Source organism: Gallus gallus, chromosome 5 (assembly GCF_016699485.2).
Source record: "Gallus gallus isolate bGalGal1 chromosome 5, bGalGal1.mat.broiler.GRCg7b, whole genome shotgun sequence".
Classification (NCBI taxonomy): Eukaryota; Metazoa; Chordata; class Aves; order Galliformes; family Phasianidae; genus Gallus; species Gallus gallus.
In genome coordinates this window covers 27,592,787-27,614,494 of record NC_052536.1, presented here as the reverse complement: position 1 = coordinate 27,614,494, position 21,708 = coordinate 27,592,787, and the positions used below count along the sequence as shown (strand labels likewise).

At 48.9% G+C, this 21,708-nt stretch overlaps 1 protein-coding gene across 2 annotated transcripts in view; it reads left to right on the top strand.

Annotated features, from left to right (window-relative positions):
• The first annotated feature begins 6 nt into the window (after positions 1-6).
• Positions 7-21,708, top strand: part of GALNT16 (polypeptide N-acetylgalactosaminyltransferase 16) — a 60,441-nt gene continuing 38,739 nt past the window's right edge. For both annotated transcript variants that reach the window (XM_015287595.4, XM_001231964.7), the window contains exon 1: positions 7-289. In XM_015287595.4, coding sequence (XP_015143081.1) covers positions 107-289 — 183 coding nt within the window. In that variant the 5' untranslated portion in view covers positions 7-106. The remainder of the gene's footprint in view (positions 290-21,708) is intronic.

Genomic DNA, 21,708 nt, shown 5'->3' with positions numbered 1-21,708 from the left:
CATCGCAGCGCACGGGGGGAGCTCCGCGCCGCCGCCGCCTTCCTCCGCTCGCGGCCGCCCTTACCCGGCGCGGCGGTGCAGCCCGGCTCTCCGCGGGGCGCTCGGCATGAGGAGGATCAGGGCAAATGCCATCGCCATCCTGACGGCCGCCTGGATCCTGGGCACTTTCTACTACTTATGGCAGGACGGCAAGCCGCGCTCGGCGGCCGCCGGCGGTAGCGGCCGCGGCGGGCAGCGGGCTGCGGGGCGGCCGGAGGCGCGGCGGGAGGAGAGCGCCGTGCCCCTCGGCGTGAGTGACCGAGCGGGGCGGGCGGAGTTGGGGCTCTTCGGGTTGGTTCCGGCTTCCTCGCCGTAACCATGGCAGCGGGGAGCGGGACGGGCGGCTTCGGGGAGAGGAGCGGCTCTCGCGGAGGGGCGCGGGCTGAGCCCTCGGCTGGGGCGGCCGGGAGCTCCGGGCTCGCTTTCCAGCGGGGCAGAAGCGGCCCGGCAGAGCCGTTCCCGGCCGATGCGGAAACTCCGAAGTCTCCCTGAGCCGAGGCTCCTGGCGAAACGAGGCTGTGTGACCTGCCGCGCGTCGCAGCCCGGAGCAGCCGTGCGGATGCTCCCGATGCCCCTCAGCTCCGGCCGGGCCCGCCGCGAGCGGAGCGCCGTCCCGCTGCCGGGCCGAGCGCTGAGCGCCGCTGCGCGCCGGGCGCTGCCCCGAGCCCCGCTCTGCCGGAGCGTGTGCTGCTCCGGCACCTTTATTTCTCCGCTTCCCTCGCCCACCCTTCTGTCGTTTGTGTTTTTTGTTGCGCTCGCTCTGCTCGCTGTCTCAGGGCTGCGCTGTGTCACGGAGCCGCGTGCCCTCCCGCCCCGTGGGGCAGGACGCGGTGCCGCGTCGGATGCCGCGCTGTCCGGGCGGTGCTGGCGGCTCAGCGCCGGGCGAACTGCAGCGCCGGGCGGCAGAGCTCCGCATCCCATCCTGCGTCCCGGCTCGGCCCGCCCTGGGACCGCTTAGCGGGGAGAAATTCTCATCCTTTGCCTCCTGTCCCTTCCTGTAGCCGGGCGCCCACGAGGCGCCCGCAGACGGGGGTTGCGCCGTGGGGCCCTTTCCTGCCGTGCCCGACGGCAGCGCGGCGCGGTGGCGGTGCCGTCTCCCGACCTACATGCGCCTGCTTGCGCGGAGGGGTGGCCGCGGGGTCCCGCGACGGCTGAGCTTCTCTCTCGCGCGCTGTGGCAGCGCTGCCCCGCGGGGCTGGCGCCCGACAAGGCCCCGAGGCGGCGGGACGGGTTCCGCCTGCCGTACGAGGCGGCCCTCGGCGCCCGTCCCTCCCCCATCCGCCGGGGCTGCGGAGCTGCCCTCTGCCCCCATCCAGCCCAGGGAACGTGCCGCTCCCAACGGCTGTCCCGTGCGAGGCCCTCGGCCCCGGGGAAGCCCTGCGACTTGAGCTAATCGGCGATGGCAGCGTCGTGTAAGAGAAGCGCGCGCATCCCTCGCGTGCCGCCCGGTCCCTTGGCCTTCCACAGCCTTCGGCCGGCTCCCGGTCTCCTCCTCTCCCCGGGAGCGATGATCTGGAGCCCAGGTCTGGGCTCGCTGCGGGTAGGGCTGACTCATGGGACTTATGGCTCTCCGGAAAATTATTCCGGCGATTTTCTGCAATTGGCTGCTTCACTTTCTGGGGGAAAAAATTAATCACGGCTCTCGGATGAGCGAGTCCGTGAGTTCTGCTCTTGTGTCTGTGCCGTGACATTTTGGATCCTGGGCAAATTACGGTGAATTGCACAGTTTTAAGGAGCTGAAGTGCTTTCTGGGCTTGGAGTGAGGTGCGGTTCTCTCAATTATTCTCTCCTGATGTGAGGAATAAAATATGACTTCAGGCCCTGCCGTGCTTCTCTGTGGGATCTCGGCTATGGCGGTGGCTGAGCGCCCTGGGAGGGATCGCTGCGTGACTGCTTCCCTGGGGATGTCACTGCTGGAGTAATGCTCAGTGACAGCTTGGCAGCCTCGTATTTTATTTATGGTGTTTATCTCCAAAATGCGGGAATGCCATTTGCCTAAACGGCAGAAAACAATTGGCTTTAACTTGTCCCTGTGGACCTGCGCGGGGCGTTAAGAAGTGAAATAAAACAAATGGTTTGCAGTGATACTGTTAATATAACCAGCACAGGGGTACTGAGCCTCAGCACCTGTTGGAGCAGATCTGAGCAAAGCTGTGCCCGTCCCATCCGCTCTGTGTTTGGGTGGTCCAAGTGTGGCCGTGCTGTGCCTTGGGATGCCCAGCTGCTGTGCTGGGCCAGTCTTTCAGACTGTGCTGGCTGAGTAACTTGGGGAAGGGCAGGGAAATCAGTGCTCCTTCAGAACTGGCTGTGGTCAGCACAGAGGGTCCGTTGGGAGAGGACGAGGTGCTCCGAGGGTTTTCCCTGCATGTATCAAATGCTGCTTTTGGCAGCGTGTGAAAGAGATGCAGGGACAGACCTGCTGGCTCGTGTTGGAACAGGCACGTGTCCCAGGCTGCGATGCCAGGTGGGCCAAGAGGAGGTGGTTCAAGTGGCAATGAACAGTGCTGTCCTTGCTGTGCAGGACATGGATCGAGTCACGTCAGGTAGTAGGGAAAAATCTGCTGATCACCTTGTATCACTTAGCTTCTAGCATTAGTAAGAGTGCTAATTGTACATTACTTTTTAATTTCTGGAGGCTCAAAGCCTCGCCTCTGGTACAGGTGTGCTGGAGTTGAAGGGATACCTGGTGTGAAGACGGAAATGACTGTGCCTGGCAGAGTGAGTGGCATGCAGGCTGTGTGACGTTGTCTCTGCAGCTGTTTAGCCCCTGGGCTGCGCAGCTCTGCTTTGTGGTGAGCACTGCTCCTGCCCTGCTGCCCCCTGGGGTTTGCAGTGTGTTGGTCTCAGCGTGGCAGTGCCCCTGTACAGAGCCCTATTGCTGCTGGCAGCCCAGGGCAGCTGGCTCACCGGCTGTCACTCTCCCGTGGGGACGTTGGTAGGGATGCTTTTCTGCAGGGGCATCACCAGAGGCGTGGGATGTGTGTGCAGCTGAGACCTTTCCATCTTGGTGTCCTAGATAACAGGGATTTAGTCCTCCCAACCTGTCACAGCCAGTCTCATTTTTTCCTCTTCTTTCTTTTTAGTTGGAGGATTATAACTGTGGCGTTGAGTTTAAAGAGGATCAGAGTGCCCTGTGTCTGTCTTCTGCTTCTGCCTAGTCTCTCCTAAGGGGCACCCTAACAAAGGGCCAGGGATGGATTAACAGGCGTTAGCATTGCTATGAGCACTGAAGAAGGGTTAAGAAGCTCTCCCTCAGCTCTCGTGCCCCTATCCCAGTGGGATCTGCAGGGGTTGCTCTAGGACCTGCTTGGCCGTGTCAGCTCCCTAGCACCGTGTCTATGTATCGTGTGTGGAGGATTAGGAGCTCCAGGCAGGTGGCTGGCAGGACCAGCGGCTGTAGGGTAAAAGGGTCCCCTTGCTGCTGTTCTGTGTCTCCAGTGCCCCGAGACTCTTGTAAGGCGTTATTTGAGCTCGTGAGCGTACCAGAGGCACTCAGCGCTGCTCTGTGTTGTGTGTTCAGAAAACACGGTACGCAGATGTGCCCGGTTCCTTTGGCTGCACTTCAGCAGAATCTAAAGCTGTAACATCTGAATTGTAAATGAAACTGCGTGCTAGTGAGCAGACGTGCAGGGTGACTGTTTGAACTCCTGTGTTTATGTAGCAGTGAATCTGAGAAACCAGGAAATAATGCAGCACACAGCATTTGTTAAATGTCCAGGAATTTGCTCAACCGAGTCTTGTGACACATTCATTAAGAGTAAGTAAGCTTTGGGGATCCGCCTTCCGTCATTAATCTTTTTGTCTCGCTTTCCACTACCACAGTTATAATTCCAGCAGAAACACACCTCCTGCTGCTATATTTAACTTGCCAGCCCTGTGTGAAGCATTAATTGTGGTTGTCACCGCTCCGTGGCAAGGACTGTTAGCAAGCACGTTGCCAGAAGGTTGTGTTGAATCATTAGAGGGAATTCTTAGCTTTCCAGTTTGGAATCTGAGTGGAAGATGCTTCTGTTAGATCAGCGCTTGCCGTAAGTCATCAGTTCAGTGTTTTTCTTCCCCAGGTAAATTCCCATGTCGTTGGCAGCGGGAGTATCTGATGTAGTTACACTGAGATGGATTGCGGCTGCTGCATATCAACTGGTGGCCTTTGGGAGCCATGTGGGCTCAGCACTTTGCAGTGAAGGATCACACCTGCCGTGGGGCAGGTCAGGGGGGGACTGCTCAGCATGGGATGGGGAAGACTTGCTCAGGTGGGAGATGAGGGGCTTGGAGATAAGCTTGCCTGATGTAGAGTTGAGGTGAAGCCTCAGTCTTTGCTGAGAGAATGGGAAGAAAGATTACATTCATTATTCAGATCTGCCGGCCTCTGGTAATTAAGTCCAGTTAAAATACTGGTGAAGTCGAGAGAGCTTGCTTAATGTCCTGTGTGCTGACATGGACTTAAGGATCTCAGTAGTGGATTCAGGCCGCCACCCAGAGGCCATTAACATCCAGGTTGTCCTGCTGTTGTAGCTTCCCACACCTTGCTCCTGCTTGGGCTTTGTTGTTGTTGAAGATGTTTTGTCTTTGCAGCGTATCAGGACTTGCCCCTGTCATTTCTGTGGCCAGTTACAACCTGGCCACCTAAAGCCTGTTGTGATTGGAACAGGCCGCCCGGGGAGGTGGTGGTGGCCTCATTCAGGAAACATGGAGATGGGGCACTTGGGAACATGGGTCAGTGGTATGGTGCTGACGGGTTGGTGGTTGGACAACGTGGTCATAGTGGTCTTTTCCAACCTTAATGGTTCAGTGGTTCTGTGATCCATACCCTGCTGGGGCTGTGGCAGCTTGGTGGATTCTGCCTGTGATTGGGGGTGGGTCAGGGATGTTCTACCCCCTCAGTTATTTCATGCACCAACTCAGGTTACGTTTCTCTCTCCTGTTCATCTGGGGGAAGGAGCATTTGAGAATAAGCTGCTAAAGTGGGGAGAGAAGCTTGAAAGCTTAGAAATGTCACAAGGAGGAACTATTGTTAATCATTAAACTGTGTGCTGGCCGAGCTCACCCTGCATGCTGCCTGCTGGCACAGGGCTCGGGCTGCCTCAGCTGTGGGGCTCCTACCACACTCCCAGTGCCACCTTCAGAGAGTTAAATCCTGTGCTTTGCCCTCATAAAGTGAGGCTCCTCATCTTTTGTTGGTCTTAATGTAAAGTGACATCCGTAACTGGTGCCTCAGACCAATGGCTCACTGCAGGAAAAAGTGCATTCATCTGGGAACATGCTCCTGGCACCTGTGGTTCTTGTTTCTTTTTTGCTGTGCCAACGAGTTCTTTAAGCAGATCGATAACAGCTCTGTGAATCCTGCATGCTTATTCCTGTCTGGCGGCACAAGGTATCACGGGCAGCCCCCTGTGACGGGGCATGTAGGTTTTTGCCACAAGTTATTCAGAGCCAAATGCAAACTGCAGTGTTTGGTTTTGTGGGAGCAGAACTTTGCAGGGGTGAGTTCAGCTGGTTGTTGTTACTTCCCCCGGAGCTGGAGTCCAAATACAGTACATCTGCTGCTGCCCCCCCCCAGCTTTTGTCAGGAGGGGTTTGTACCTCATGTAGCCTGGGCAGCGTGGGCAAAGTCTGCTGGGTGCCTGGAAGTCAGAGATGGTTGAACAGGCGCTTCCCCCTGTGATGCCAGTGGGTAATGCTGGGCAGTTCAGGGCCTGAGCTATGCTGTGAGCTGGATGACCTGCCCAGCGTGGCAGCAGCAAGGTGCCATCCCACGAGGGCTGCTTATAGCTGCCAGCAGCTCCGTATGCAGTGTTTAGGAGAAACCAATGCTCAGCTCTCGGCACCTGTAGTTTCTGTGCTGCGTGCTTCAACCAAGAGTCTTCATTTGCTGGGGGAAAGAAGTGAGGATGGCAGCAGTCTGGTCTCTGGAATCTAATCATAGAGTTTGACCATGTAACATGCTTTTGCAGCACTCCGGTGTTTGTACAGAGCAAGACTGAATGCTCTGAAATGCAAAGATGCTGGAATCGTAGAGCAGGGTTCAAGATTGTTGGGCTGGAGCTGGCTGCTTTTGCTGTAGGAGATACATTCTCTCATTGGAAGATGTGAGATTTAGGAGGAGAGGACTGCTGCCTGCTCCTCCACAGCTAACCCAGCTGCCCTCAGTCAGGCAAGGGAAACATGGTCAGTGGAGCCCTTCCTGTCCTGTTAAGTGACCAAGTGACTTGACTGTACGTCATGGCCTAATGGTAATATTGCAGGGAGTAGTGGGAAGAAGATGATTTTTCTTGTTATTTTCTTTGTTGCCTGGGAAAGAGGCTCTTGCCATCTGATTCATCTGCTAGGCAGCCAGATTTCTTTCTGCAGGTCAGTAAACAGCAAGTGCTGCTTTCTGCACTAGGAACTGGGATGCTGGCTGCTACACTTATGTCTTAGTGTATAATGTCACATTAGTTGGGAGCTAGATATTGCGTGAAGCCAAGGATCTATCTAATAGGGACGTACAGGCTGAAAGCTGCAGATCTGTAGCATCATCTGTTTTACCCTTTATTAGTTAATTTATTTTTAGCAGGGAAACAGTGCAGAGACAATAAGACCATGACGTTTCAGTTGTTATTTCTGGTAAATATTTTTCTGTATTGACATATCTGTCTGGTGCACTTCACTTAACACATTTCTGGAAAGCCCTTGAACATCTTTTACAGAAAGGTTAAAGTCTTGATTTATGCTGATTGCTCAGGCTCTGACTTGTGCTGTAGACATCTTTCACAGCAGACACTTGACTGACATCCCTTCCCTGGGGCTTCGGGGACCGTGTGAATAGCCACGGATCGTTTGTGAGAGGGGGCGGTGGGTTAAGGGAAATAGGTGAATGTACCCAACCGACGTACAGTGCCAGGATGCTTCCACCTGTGGGGATGGTGCTTCTCTTCCTGATGTGTTTTTGGAATGCGGCACTGAGAGTGCTGTGGTCTCTGCTGGCAAGTGTGACAGCTTGTGTGCTGCAAGGTGAAGGCCCTCCTAATGAGTGACTTGAATGAGGCAAACAGTGAAGAGCTGTCCAGGGATGGTTCATTGGCTTCTGCCTTGCAGAAGGACATGTCATTGTGATTTGTGCTCACCTAGCCACGCAGCCGACTTCTATCCTTGAGCTGGGTTCTTGGCTAAGATAAAGTCCCTGGGGTGAGATGCATGCTGTTTGCACGGGGTTCTTAATTAGAAGAATTCATCATAAACATGCGTGTCTTTCTCTCGTTAATGTAGCAGGGGATAGATTAATTACATCAGCAGAAATGTCTGTTGTTGTTTACTGTTCATGTGAAATGTCTGCAGACAGGGATCGAGTTCCATGTGTTATTGCTGTGCTGTCACTATTGTGTTCTTAATTACTTAATGAATTGCTGACTTTGCACTGAGATAGCTCTGCAAGGCTTGCTCTTTGCTGATCAGGAGATGCTTGAAACTTACGTATTCCAAAGCTTCCAGATCTGCAGTGATAAAAGGAGAAAATAACACCACGTTTAAATTCTTAATAGCAGCCCTGTCCTAAAACGTGTGTTCTTGTCTCCCATACTGCTGCTGGTGGAGAAAAGGGCAGAGTGAAGAGACTTACTATTGCAATTTCCTGATTAACAGCATGGTTTGTGGCACAAGTGGATTTGCACCCTGCTTCTACCCCTCCCATTCCCTCTGGTTCAGCTGGCCAGGTGGTGCCATTCCAGCTGTGTGGAGCAGAGAAGGCTCAGAAAGTTGTGTGCAGAGCTAAGGAATCGGAGATTAAAATTGCTTATCGGATTCTTCTGTGTGAAACCCAGCTTCCAGTGCCAAGGATTACTTAGTTACGTTCAGGTTTTGAAGGGTACGTGTCTTTCACAGAGCGCAATGCAGGAGCGGCTCGCTGGCTCCAAAGCACGTAAGCGTGATTTGGAATGCTCGCCAGAGGCGTGCAGCAGGGCTCCCCTCCTACATAGCCAGAACAATTAAAGCACTGGGAGGGAGGGTTAGACTTCTGTCTGTTTATTTATTTATTTACTGCCAATAACAACATCCATCCTCTCAGTGGAAGACTGAGGTTAGCTGCTTTCACAGCTTTCTTCCTCCCCCGGTACCTGCCATGGTGTAAACAGATCGCTGAGGAGAGCTGCTTCCTTGCCCTGCCTCTCAGCAAGGGTGAGCGCACAAGCTCTCTCAGAGACAACTCTTAGGTCCTCTTTTAGCTCTGCTCTCACCACAAGAGCTTTGGGGTGCCCCTGTAGTGTACTCCAGGTCCCCCAGGCTCTTCCTGAAAGCAAGGGCTGTCATCTTCAGCTTTTTCCATTCTCTGGGTGATCTGTGGTATCAGAGGGGGATGAGTGTTTGTCTGTTTGCTCAGCTCAGATGTGCCTTACCACGGGTGTTCTCCACACGCTTCTTGTACTTCTCTTTTGGGATTCAAGTGTTAAGAAAGGATTTCTCTTCCTCTCCTCGTGCACTGTGCTCTCCTGCCATGAGTTAGGATGGAATCGCCTCCCTCTGCCAAAAGAGTCCCGATGGAAGGCTGTCCCTGGAACGTTTCTCTGAGTATGAGATTTCTCAAGTTCAGTGGATGCTAAGTTGAAATTTAAAGCAATGTGTCTGAAAGAGAGAGGGTAGAACAAGTGTTTCTGCCGCTCCTTGTTCTCGAGTGTGTGGAGCAAAGAAATCAGAAGAGAAAAGACTATGGAGTTTTTGGGATGTGCTGGCCTGTGGGCCGTGGTGCCTTCTCTGTCCAGAAGAGCCCCTGGAACAGTTTCTGTGCAGCTTTCTGTGTGTCCAGCTTGTAACTTGAGAGCCCAGACGTGTCGGTCTTTCCGACCTACCACGTGTCTGAGGACGTGCGTTGCAGCCTAGCAGTTTGGAATGGACAAGAACTTCTGACAATCCCTAGCTTGTTGGATTCCTCTCTGTGAAATCTCATGTATGGCACTGATGACTAATTGATGGAATTCTTGTCTAGAGAAGCTTCTTTTGTAAGATGTGAGCAATGTAAAATTGTTCTACTGGCTTTAAAAAGCATGAAAATGAGTTTAAAGTGACTGTTGCTTGGCAGAGAACACTGTTATCTACTTTTAATTATAGGACCACGTTTTCATTTTTAAAAAGCCTTTTGTATCCTTAGTGAATGGAAGCAGTTTAATTAACATGGGTGCTTGGGGTTTGAGATATGCAAGTCTTAGATGGGGGCTCATAAGAACAACTGTTTCAAGATCTGCCTGCGGCTGTGTCCTGCTCTGCAGCTCCCTTTGAGCTGGGGTAGACAGGAGGTGCTAATGGTTACTCAAGAGCTCTGCAAGACATTGAGGCGGTCCTGTGGGAACATCACTGATGATATCCTCTGAAAGATCTTGCTTGGGCCACTCGTCTGGAAGAAGGGATGGGCTGCTCTTGCAGCTTGCTGAAAGAAGCAAGAATATTTTATTCAAAAGCCTGGGCGCACTGCTTACTGCTGCTCTTGCTCTATGAATGTGCTGTTGTTATCTTTTGCTCTGCAGGTTAACACAGGCTGTGCTGTTTCTCCAGATTTTCCTAGTTGCCAGTAGAGGTTGTGCCTGAGATGTCAGGAAACATGGGTGAGGTTATCCTTACCAGATGGCTCTTGGGATACACCCTTCGTCTGTCCACCAGCGATGCTTGCATTTTCTTGTCCCCGGGTACGTCTCCCAAGGTATTAATTAGTCTTCAACTAGTTGAATCCTGGTGGCTTGAAGAGATTCCTCCATTTGCAGAGCACTGGGATGATGACCCATTGCCTTGTGCTTAGTGGGAATGGATTTAAATCAGGGCAGTGTTTCCACCAAAAGCTGCTCATGCTCCTGCTGTAGCCTGAACCCCTGCTGTGCTCGTTGACCTGAAGGCATGTGCAGCTACCCAGCCTGGAGCAGGTATATTGCTGTGTGTATGACTGCCCTGTTCCAGCTGTGGAGAGAAGAGCACATGGTGGAGCTGAGTGCGGTGCAATGTGTGATGTTACGGAGGCACCAGTACTGAGGGCACTGATACTAGCTTGTGTCATTGCTGCCAATGATAGCAGGCCAGACAGTTGTGTGTGGTCTTTGGGGGCTGGAAGGAAAAGGAGTAGTAGGTGGTGGGTTTATTTCGAACCTGAGACTTGTTCTCAACTCCCTAGTACCCACTGGTCTGAAACATGTAATAATTCTGTAAGACTTCAGTGTTGTGATCCTTTCTTTTGTTGGTAGTGTCTTAGAAAAATTGTGCAATATTGCTCAATACTGCTGAAGCCACTGAAGACTTAACCTTGCAGCCTCGTGCCAGCAGTACTGCTCCAAATCTACAGATTGAGAATGTGGAGCACAAAGGGGCAGAGAGAGTTAATTGCTTTGTGTTGATTTCGGGAAGTGTGTGAGGGCCCATCTCCATTTGTGCCTGTAGGTAGTACAGGCTGACCCTTCCTGCAAACTACAAGCGTTGCTGGTTTGTCTGAAAGTCAACTGCTTTGTTAACCTATGAAATCTCTAAACTTTTTCAGCCTATCTCTGTATGGACATCTTAGTAGCCAAGTTTACTTCTTGCCAGAAATCATGTGTCTATAGCAGAAGAATTGAACGAGATTGCTGGCTAGTGAGATAGAGTCCAGACCTCTTTGTAAAAGCAGCAGCAAGGTGGGATGTACAATGAAAGGATATTTCTTTAAAAGGGAAAAGATTTAAAAAAATAAAGATATGACAATGATCCAGCTTTGCAGTGGCTGTAGGTGAGACGTTAAAAATGCCTGTGCATGTGCTGCGGGCGGTAGGCTGGCTGCCATCTTTTTCATCCGTTACTCCTCTCATTTTTGTGTCCTCTCATGCAGAAACTACGTGCACGGTTTCTGAACTATATGCCTGGGAGATTTGTATGTGTGTACATTGGCGGGCTCGAGGTTCGTGTTGCAGCCCAGCTGTGAGTGCATACTGTAATGATATTTTAATTGTGACAACTTTTGGAGACTTTTTTTCAGTACAGAGGGTTTCCATCATCTCTGAAAATAAGTATTCTCCTGGTTTGTTTCAGGTATGATCCAGAGAGACCTCATGTTTCTCTTACTGCTTTATGGAGTGGTACAGAAAAAGGGACAAGCTGTTTGACCTCCTGAGCTAAACCACAGGAGGTCAGAGGGATGCCTCATGGTATCTACCAAGGAAATGGAAATAGCTGCCTGAACTAAGAGACAAAACTAGATCAGCCCGTCTGACATGGGAGATTTGTTGGCACTATTCTCTCCTCGTTGAGCAGAGGACCACCTTGGATGCTTTTACTCTACAAGCCCTAGAGTCCTTCAGAAAGGGGAGGTGGTTGGCGGCTCCTGGGACTGAGTTGTCTTCTTTACTCTTAGATTTCTCCTTTTCTGAGAGTGTCCCAGAGATGGAGCCAGGCCAGGTTACAGTTCCTTCCTGTGTGAGAGTTGCCCAAAAGGGGGTGGCATCTTTGATGAAGTCATCAGGGCAGCCTTGACTTGCAGTAGGTAGAGCTCTCTTTGATGGGAGGTGATATCTGAGCTGCTAATACAGCCAAGTGTTGGATTCTGAATTTATGCAGCTGCTCAGAAGAAACTTTCACTGTCTGCTACCTCTTGCAAGGCTGCTTTGGTGCAAACTGCCCTGGCTTTTCTCCCCACCCATTTCCAGAAGTCAAAAGGCAGGCCAAATGTTCAAGATTCAGCTCTGCATCCCTCTGTGTGACCTTATGCATATAGAGTGTGCTTAAGCTTTGGAACAGCTTGATACAGGCCTACAGGCAAATCTGAAATTGGATCATTATTGGTAAATCCCTAAACTACTTGGCATGCTGCGGCGTGATTGAATGCCTGTCTTGATGCTATCTCCGTAGGTCTGGGGAAACAGAGATGGAAGAGCACACTCACGGTTGAGCTGGAGGGACAAGGAATTGGAACTGCAGGGTTTTATTCCTATTTGGCTGCAAGCTGAGTTTCATGGCATCTGCAGTTGTGTAGGCCCTATTCCCCAGAGCCATGGAGTGTGTGGGCTGGTACCCTCACAACCACTGGCCCTCAGCCACCCCATGGCGCAACAACCTAGAACTGAACAGATGCTCCAGTAGCAAAAAAAAAAAAAGCTAGTGAAGTACTTTCAACTCCATTGCAGATTAAAACTGCAGTAAATGAACACGTGTTTGAGACAGTTAAGTCAAACTGTCGTACCTGAACCCATGAGATTGTTAGATGTTCCCCAGTTAATGAGCCTCTTTGAGATGTCAAGAGAACCTCTCGCATCTCAGACTTGACGCAGTAGGATTTGAACTGTGTAACACTGGTTAATGCAGCGAGAGAAATTGCTGTTGCATTACCCTTGTTGCGGTGCATGGTCTGTGTCAATTGTTTCTCTGTAAGGCAGCCACTTCTGGAGCACTCCATTGCACACTACAATTACACTTTCGGTGAGGAAGATCCCTTTCTGCAAAAGGAAATGTGATTTCTTCACTAATCTGTGATTAAAGATCAACAGGCTTTTGAAAGATACCTTCCTGCTCTTGTTTAATGGAATTATTCTATTGTTCTGCGTGACTGGCAGGTCTATAGCAACCCCTGACCTCTAGCATCACGGTGTTGTGCTTAAGGACTGACTCTTCATTTGCAAGAAGAGCACCAGGGATTTATCCACAGCTCACATATGCAGAGGTGTTGAGTTCTAGCAAATCACGGGGACAGCTGTTCAAAAACTGCTCCTTTTTTATCATGAACCCACATTACAAAGACCTGATCCTGTGAGATGGTTTTCTGTTGTTTAGCTTAGCAGCACGCTCTTCGTTAGAGAACAGCAGTTAAGCTCTTCTGCTCCGCTGATCTCAGGGCACTGTTTGCTAAAGGGGCAGCTTTCTGGAATTGCCTGAACGGACCAAGAATTTGGCTCTTTTTCTCTTTTCTTTTCTCATCCCTTCTGGAAGGGTTCTCCCTTGGGTTTCCCTAAGCAGTGAGGGCAGCAGTCTGCAGTTGCAGTGAGGTGTGAGGCAGGAGCTGAGGCCCGTGGTCTGCTCCTGGTCAGCAGGTCGTGCTGTGTTAATTTCCTTCTCACAACTGGGAACTGCCCCCCGTTTGCCATGGATGAGAACATAGCTTAAAAAAAAAAAAAGAGATAACAACTATGAACAAAGGCAACAAAACAAACTAAAAATTCCTATGGTATTGCTATGGTAACAAACATCTGAAAAGCAGGCCTGTATCAGTTATGAGCTCAGGCTTTATAGCCTCTGCCCTGGTGGCTGCATACTCAACCAGAGGCAGAAAATGATGCTGTGAAGGAAAACGGCAGCAGGCTTATGATACCTTGCGATCTTTCCAGACAGGAGAGCTACTGTTTCCCACACCTGAGTCAGGTTGGGAGCAGTTGGTGCATGTCTGTGGTTGCTTGTTCACTCTCTGCCTAGGTGATAAAGGGAAAAATGCACTTCATGGTGCTAGTACCACTGAGCAGAAATGGGTAACCAAGGGATGGGTATTGGAGCATCCTCTGTCTTGAGTTTAGGGACACCTTGAGCTCATCAGATTTGTGGAGAAGACCTAGATTCAGTTTGCACTCAGTTCGGTGGCAAGCCTGGCTTCAAGGCCTACGAGAACGCAAAGGGAGCTGCAGCTTCCTGGCATGGCATGGTTCTGGGTTTTGCTTTGTTTTCATGCTTTCTTTTCTGTTTTCACTCTTATGGGCATCATTTATCCCTTTAAAATTGGTGAAACAGGAGAGGAGGTGCCAACAGCAGAGAGATCGGAGTTTCTGGCTCAGAAGCAGTAGTACATTTGCCACTGTGGTAGCTCTTCCCCTCCACAAACATCACCAAAAAGTACAGCAGCACCAGGCAATAGGGCAGGAGAGAAAGAGAGAGGATTTCCACCAGGGCAGTTATGGAGGTACATGACAGCCCCACTGTATTTGTGGAGGCTGATGTTAGGAGAGGAAAATCTGTCCTGAGAAGGCCTGGCTTTTGAAGAAGAAGCACTAGCCAAGCAGTGGTATAGCTTCAAAATGCTGCCTAGGAAAACAGTTCTCATTTCTCTTGGCCTTCCGTGGGGATGCTCCTGAAAGGGGCAAGGCACAGTGTGTGTGTGGAGAGATGCTGCCTCTTGTCATGCAATGAGTTCTGTGCCTGCTGCTGCTCCAGCTCCCTTGGGGCACAAGTTGCAGGCTGGTTCCTCCCGAGTACCATCTCTAGCGTCAAATGAGTAGGAACTACGAAGTCAGCAGGGATGTGGCCTGGATGCTTTTGGCATGCTGCTTGTTTCCATTCTACCTTGCATTTAGTTGTGGAGAAAAGGGATTGTGGTAACTGAACTCCAGGTAGCTCTGTCTCATGTGCCAGGGCACGGGTTGGCATATCATCATGGGCAGCCGTGCCACTCTGTGCTTATATTGGATGTGCACGGCAGAGCTAGCTTTGTGCTGAGGCTTGTAATTCAGGATTGCCCTTTGTGCTGAGCGCTTGACTCTGCAACTTCCAATATCCCTTTTAATGTTGGTTTGGGAAGGAAGGGGTAAGGGAGAGAGCTACAAGAAGTAGCTCATGTGTTGACAGACAGTGAAGTGCCCTTCACGTAAGGTAGATAGAGGCTGAAGGATGTGCTCCTGTAGAATTTCAGTACATTTCTCATCACTGTCTTCACAGAGCCAGAGCAGCTCTTGTTGCTTTAGCTTCTGTTGATGAGGGAGGAATAACTGAAAAATCCTGTCCTGGCAGCTGGCTGAATCCTGACTAACGTGTGTGTCACTCAGTGGGTACGAGAACTGCTGTGTGTGCTTTGGCTCACACCCTGCAGCTGCAGCCATTGGAGTGGCAGCTACCCTTTGTGCTGATTAAATATATATATATATATCATATTAAAAACTAAAAGGATCCAAAACCTCATTTTGAACCACCAAGCCTGCTTTGCTTGGTAGGTGTTGCCCTGCTAAGGAGTTCTGCTCTCTGTTGGAGTTGGGTGTGTTGATATTCAGACTCCTTCGGCAGTGTTAGCCCTGGACTTCCTGAGCCAGGATATGTGGGTGAGTGGATGGGCTGGGTGCTGTCTCTCCATCATCCTGCCATGTTCCAAGTTATTATTCACAATGTCTTTTATACCCAAACAAGTGTGGTAGGAAATGCTTATTGCAGACTGTAATGCAGGCTTGCAATCTAATCCTTTTCTTGCTCTTCTTTTCTCATTAAAGGACAGACCTCTCCCACCTTGTTCCCTCTCTAACAGTTCTTTTGAGTATTTTGGTGGTTGATTTTCTGTATTTAATGTGAAAACTTTAGTGCTGTGTATCCCTACGCTTGTAACCACAGCTCTACTGTTTGCTTTATGAATTATTTGTTTGAACTTGCTTTGAACAAACCTGTCAGTGAGTTTCCTTTGTTCATGTTTGTTCATCTCCACAATCCCTTTCGGAGCCAGAAAAGCTAAAACCCAACAGCAGTGAGCCGGACCTGTGAAGAATGTTTCTATGTCTCTTTCTATTTGGGAGAAAATGAGTTGTGTTGGAAGGCTCTGTGTATCTAACAAACTGTTCTGCATTTATCCTTTAGTTTACCTCCACAGTCTCCAGCTAGACATTTATACATGTCATCTCTGTAATGAAGGCTATTTAACAACACATTATTTAGGATCTTTTCTAAACACAATCCCTTTCCAGGGAAAGCGTAGCAGAAAACTGATGCCTTGATTAGTAGAGTGTGTCTTTCTCTGTTTATATATAGTATTGTGGCTGAAATCCTGTCCTGCTGATGTGACTGGGAAATTTGTCACTGGTAAGTTATGACATCTTGTGCTGCGTTCTTCTGAGTGTGAACAAAGCATTTATGCTTTGTGCTGCCTTCTGAAAAACTGGCAAGGAGAAAGCAGAGCTCATCCTCATAAAGTAATCCTGTGATTTTTGTGGAGTGGATGATAGGATTATATGTATATACGTTTTCTTTTCCCTTCATATTTAGGAAGGCTGCTGAAAACCTAAGCAAGGTGCTGTAACTGTCACAGTGCTGGTGGCTTTTTGGGGGCTGTGCATCTCCTTGGTGAGATAAATTTGAGTGGTGAAAAATGCACCTGCCTGTGCTCCTAGGCAGTGAGGGGTGGCTGGAGCATCACACTGTCCAAAGAAGTGAACGGAACTCAACAGCCGTAGCAGGGAGAGGCTCTCAGGAATGCTCTTGGCTGTGTGGAGGAAGCAGCACCTGACTGCAGGCCTCCTGAGAACCTGCTGCAAATGGCATTTGGGCAAAAGCTCCCTAGTGGAGTAAGCGGAGAAAAATGTCAGACTTACTTTTTAATAAATGAACTCAAAAATACCAGCTCTCAAAATCTGCCTGATCAGACCTATCATTTAGGCAAGCCAAAAACCAGCTGTAGGCCACGATTTCTGCGTAGCTGTGTTTTTGCTGACCACAGACATTCAAAAGTAACAAGATTAGAGCTGTTTATATTGGATGGGGATTGATGCAGTAATGGGTTTTAAAGATCCCCACTGGTCACATGGCAATCACTGAGGTTTTTTGGATGCAGTTTGCATCTGCTGAATGAGGCAAGTGGCCGTGTGGGAGACTGTGGGACTTGGTGTATGGGGGAGCTGCGGGCTTCCTTGAATGATGGTTTGGCCGTAACCTGTCCAGAGTATTTTGAGACTCAGATGTGTGTACTTTTGTGGTGCCTGCTTCTGTGGATCAGCTCTTCCTTATATACCTTTCCTGGTTGACAGTGATTAAAAAGCAGGCTGCTGAGGAGGCTGCTATTCGTAATGTGATGGAAGTCTGGAGTGACGGAGGCATGGATGGTGTAACACAGGGTTCTTTTCATATTTGACAGGCCCATCGCATGATTTTTTTTTTTCATTGGTATGCACCATCCTTGATTAAATTTGCTATTTGGGGAGATGAATTAGTCTTTGCAAATGGAGACCCAAGTAGGAACGGAGCACGGCTGTGAAGGTCTTGTCAGCTCAAATTGATTGCTGAGCCCTGGAATGGGGGTAATGCAGTAACTGAAAAATTAATCAATCAATTAGATTAGATTTCTTCTGGCTTCTAAACAAAATGTCAGTGACCTGATACTCTCAAATCTTCACTGACAGAGAATGAGTTTTTCCATTATTAGAAGACTATTGCATGCTACAGAGCTGAATATATGGCAGGGAACGCATTCGAGTGAACTGCCTTGTGCAGGAGGACTAATTTTTATAATAAATCATGGGTGCATATACACCATATCCGTTGTCACTTTGGAAAGAGCATTAGAACAGGTCCCTGAGGACAAGTCTTACATTTGAATCTCCAATATACGAGTCTTTGCTTTGTGAGCTGAAGGTCATTTGTAAACTTCCCTAACAAACCAGGCCAGGATTCTGTAGTGATATGCGACGTTGTACGAGGTGACTCTATAAAACACCAGTTGTGTTGTTGGTTTATGGACAGGTTGCATTTTAATGTTGGGCTTGGCTAGCTCCCAACCATCAGGTCCTGCCAAGAGCCTTCCTGTGTGATGCTCAAAAGCTAATACGAGGAGCGTTATGGTAAATTACTCAGTTCCTCAAGGTCGTGTCCTACCCAGATGTTACTTCCTGGGAAGATGAGTTCTGTGCAGTTTCTAATTGAATGGAGCGGGGCTGAGGGCCAGCCTACAGGACCAGGTTGGTACCCCAGCCAGCACAAAGGCAGGAGAGCTGCTCCATGAGGCTGGCCTCCACCTGGCTGAGCCCACGGGACTGCAGCTATCTCAGAAGCTGTATTTCACAAGGTCTCTCTCAGAGCTGGCTTAGACTGGGGAGAGGAGAGAGTTGATTCGAAACTGGATAATGTTCAGAACTGTGAATGAACAAGATCCACTGACAGAAATGTGGTAGGTGAAGTTTCTGTCTCCTACTGTGGGGCTGGATATCAAAGCGTCCCTTTGTCTTCTTGTCTCAGTTGTACGTGATACAGCACTGCTCCAGAGCATGAATATTGGCCAGTTGCAAAGATGCTCTATTTTATTCTTAATCTTCCAATTCCAGTTTTAAAGTTGTGACTCTTGAGGATGAATGATTAAAGAAGTACTTACTTCAACTTTCTTTCTCTAGCCTTAGCAAAAAGCTCTTACAGCATGATCTGGAAGGTAAAGAAAATGAGCCCCAAGCTTAATATAATTAAATCTTTTTAATGTGTTGGGTGAGCAGTGCTCACTGACTTCTGCTCATCTCTTAAGTAATTAGTTCACTGCTGTCTATGTTAGCAAGAAGCACACAGCAATTGCAGGAGTCGAGACCAGGATGTTTCAGGGAAGCAATTTAATTGTCAAAGCTTTCTGATGTTATTTATTTTTAATAGTTAAATCCTTGGTTTCACTACTGCTGGGGAAACTTCTTCAAAGCTTTTCAGAAAAATAGTATGTAAATGTAGGCTTTATTCTTCAACGTTGTCCATATTCTGTGCTGTGTGTTCTTTGTGGAAGGCTAGGGGCTACTGTGTCTTCATTTCCTCTCTGTCTTGAGGTATGCAGTGATTTAAAAAAAAAATATAGTATCCTGACTTCATTTGGGGGAGGTTAGTTTTCATTAGCATTTCAACTGCCTATTCTGAGCCTCCTGTTCTCCATGCCGCTTGATTTCTGCCTTCTGTTGGCCTGGGGAGTAACACGGTGCCGCCCCTCATCGTCCGCTTAGCAGGTCTGAAGCTGCTTTCTCCACTGCGAAAATATCTGTGGCTGCATCTGTCACTTTAGTCAGCTGTGATTCACTGGGAGGAAAAGGCTGAATGTAGGTCACTTGAGTTCAAAGGGAATAGATTAGTACAGCAGCACAGGAGGCACGCATGTCTGTGCAGACAGCGTAAGTGGGGGAGTGGGCATAGGGAAACAATTTGTTTGGTGGAAGCATTTAATGGAGACCTAGTCCACTCCCATTTGAACTGACTTACTGGCCTCGTAGGTGCTAGCAGATAACCAGGAGGGCATTACCTATGTCTTGATATAGAGTGAGGTGCTATGAGTTCAGGTACTAAGTATCCTCAGTGCACCTAACACTTAAATAACAAAACACTGCTACCTCTTCCTTTTAATTGTTCAAAATTACTTGGACACTGGGACGTTCTTAAGGTGTTTATATGCCTACAAAGACAGGGATGTATTTTGGGAAGAACAAATGCAACAACCTGTAGTACCTTTTTTACAAACTGTGTATGTATAGGAGTGCAAAGCAGCACTCCGGTATGCAACAAGAAGCCTAGATGGCTTTTGCTAAGGGGGTGATGCTGAACAGATGTCAGAAAGCAGATGGCTTCATATGTGTGACCATTACTTTTCTATAGAAAACCTTCATTCCCAGAGGCACCATGTCCAGCTACCCGCTGGGAACTCTGACAGTACTGTTGTTCTGGTAGGGGTGCCAGCATCAACTGCTTAGTCCTTTATGTATTCAGAGTGTGCTGCCATGTCTGTCTTCTCCCTGATGCCAGATGTTATTGGAGATTTTTATGGATGGAAATGGGAGCGTTTGGGAAGCGAGAGCTGTTATCTGGGAAAAACAACCTCACAAACCTCACTCTCCTCTCTCCTGCTGGTTCCTGGTCATCCTGAAGGCTTTTCCCTCACTCACTTTGTCAGGGTTTTCTTCATATTGTTGTTTTCCCGGAGAGAAATGTAGAAGAGTGAAGAATTTCTGTCAGCTAAAGCGGTGGCGTTCGTGTTACAACAAAATTAACCAAATAGGGGAAAATATGGCTCTACTCCAGGGAATGAGATGAAGATTAAGTGAATACTAAGCCAGATGTATGTGTGTCTGGACATGTGGGTGTTTATATAAATTCAATGTATGCAAATGCCATAAATACATTAAAACTAAACATCGTTGCATAATTTTTTCAAGTTTTGCATAATGGACATCTGTGTGCATTAGACTTCAAACTCAGAGAAGAAATAGGCACTGGCAACTGCTTCACGTCATCTGGGGTCTGGATTTCCATGGTTCTGAGCAAGTTTATTTCCTCAGAGCTGTTTGGAAATGAGTGCCCTCAGGCATCTTTCTTTGAAGTGCTTTTGGCTTCCGCTGTTGCTTTACATAATACTAAAAAGAAAACCTCGAAGGATGCCCCAAGACATCGAGTCCCCTCTATCCACTTATGGGCAATTTATACTTGCTTCTGGCTAGCTGGGCCAGAAAGTTTTGCAGGATCCAGCCTATGCTAACTGCTTCAAGACCTGTTCAAGGATTACATAGCTGGGTCAAAGATGCATGTGCTTTATAAGGTCACTTCCTATTAAATGTAGGGAAAAATCTGTCTTGGCTGGCAGTAGAGCATAATTGTCAGTATCATGCACTTGTCATGTGAGGGTAAAATAAGTTCCATCTTCTCAGGTTTCCATTTTACAATGAGTATATATCAGGGCAAATGCAAACTGTGGACTGTATCCAGAAGGAAAGCCATGGTGTTGTGATTTATGTGTGGATTGTTAATTTACATGGGGATGGAGTGAGTTTAGGTCATACTGAGGCCAGCCACTGCATGTGGAAATGATTTGTTTATGTGCAATGCAATGCTGAGCTCATAACCACCGTGGCAGTATCTACCTTGCACTTTTTTGGCTGCTGTATGCAAAATGAGTGTAGTCTGTGTGCTTCAGTGCTGTTGTTTGTGTGCTGTGTTACTTCTGGCAGTTGGCCGGGTGTTACCCTATGCTGCTTTGCATACCTGTTGGGACCTTGGCAAAGTGATCGAGGTGTTCTTTCTGGAAGCATTCTACTCTTCTGCAGATAAGGACACGCACGGTCAGGGTGAAATATCATAAGAACGTTCCTCTACAGAGTCACTAACGAGATGTCTGATAGGATCATTGGGTAGAGGTCGTTCATGTAGCTGCCTCAAAAGCAGAGTTGTCAGTTCTTAGACATGAAAGCAAAGACTGCGGTAGGACAAACCGTGGCAAGTCCGTTTGAAATGCAGTGGTCAGTCCTTGTCTATCAACCCACTGCTGTGACCTGCAGGTCAGCATCATCCCATTTCTAAATCCTTTACACCAGTAACTTAGAACGTCCAGCTGCTTGTGACAGACACCATGTGAGGATGTGATTACCGCTGCTTGCTGACTGAAGGTAATGCCATGGAAAACACTGTGCCATCTTGTACCTCTCTTGGAGGGGGCTGTAAGAATGGTGTCCAAAAAGCAGTGGGTGTGGGGAGAAGGTCACCGTGGAAACCAGACACACAAAAATATTTATTCCTCCCTTCTGGCCTCATACAGGATTTCCACCTTTTCAAGGCAGATGCTTGAGGATGCTTTCCACGTCAACAGCTCAATGTCTGGTGAAGCTGAGGGAAGGAGAGAAAAACAAAGCCAGAAATGCTTGATAGAATCCTCTGACTTTCTGGCTGTGAAAGCAGGGACAGAGAAAGAGCTTCTCAGGGCTAAAACAAGAGTAGGGCAGGGAATGGCCTCTGTATACAAAAGGATTAAGTACCAGGAAGCAGTGGAAAAGAATAGAGAGATGCAGAGGCATCTTGGGCAAGTTGCAGCACTGAAAAAGAAGCCCCAGCTTTCTGTGTTTCTTACTTGCACTGTCCCTTGTGTTAGAGTACTGAGAGGCTACTGCTCTGTTTGTCACAGTTATGAAGAACACTCTTGAGCTGGCAGCTGCAGATTATTGGCCACAGCTTCTTTAAAGAAGGCATTGAAAATAGGTTCTGCTGGAGACCCGCCGCCAGTCCTCCAGCATGGTCTGGAAAAGG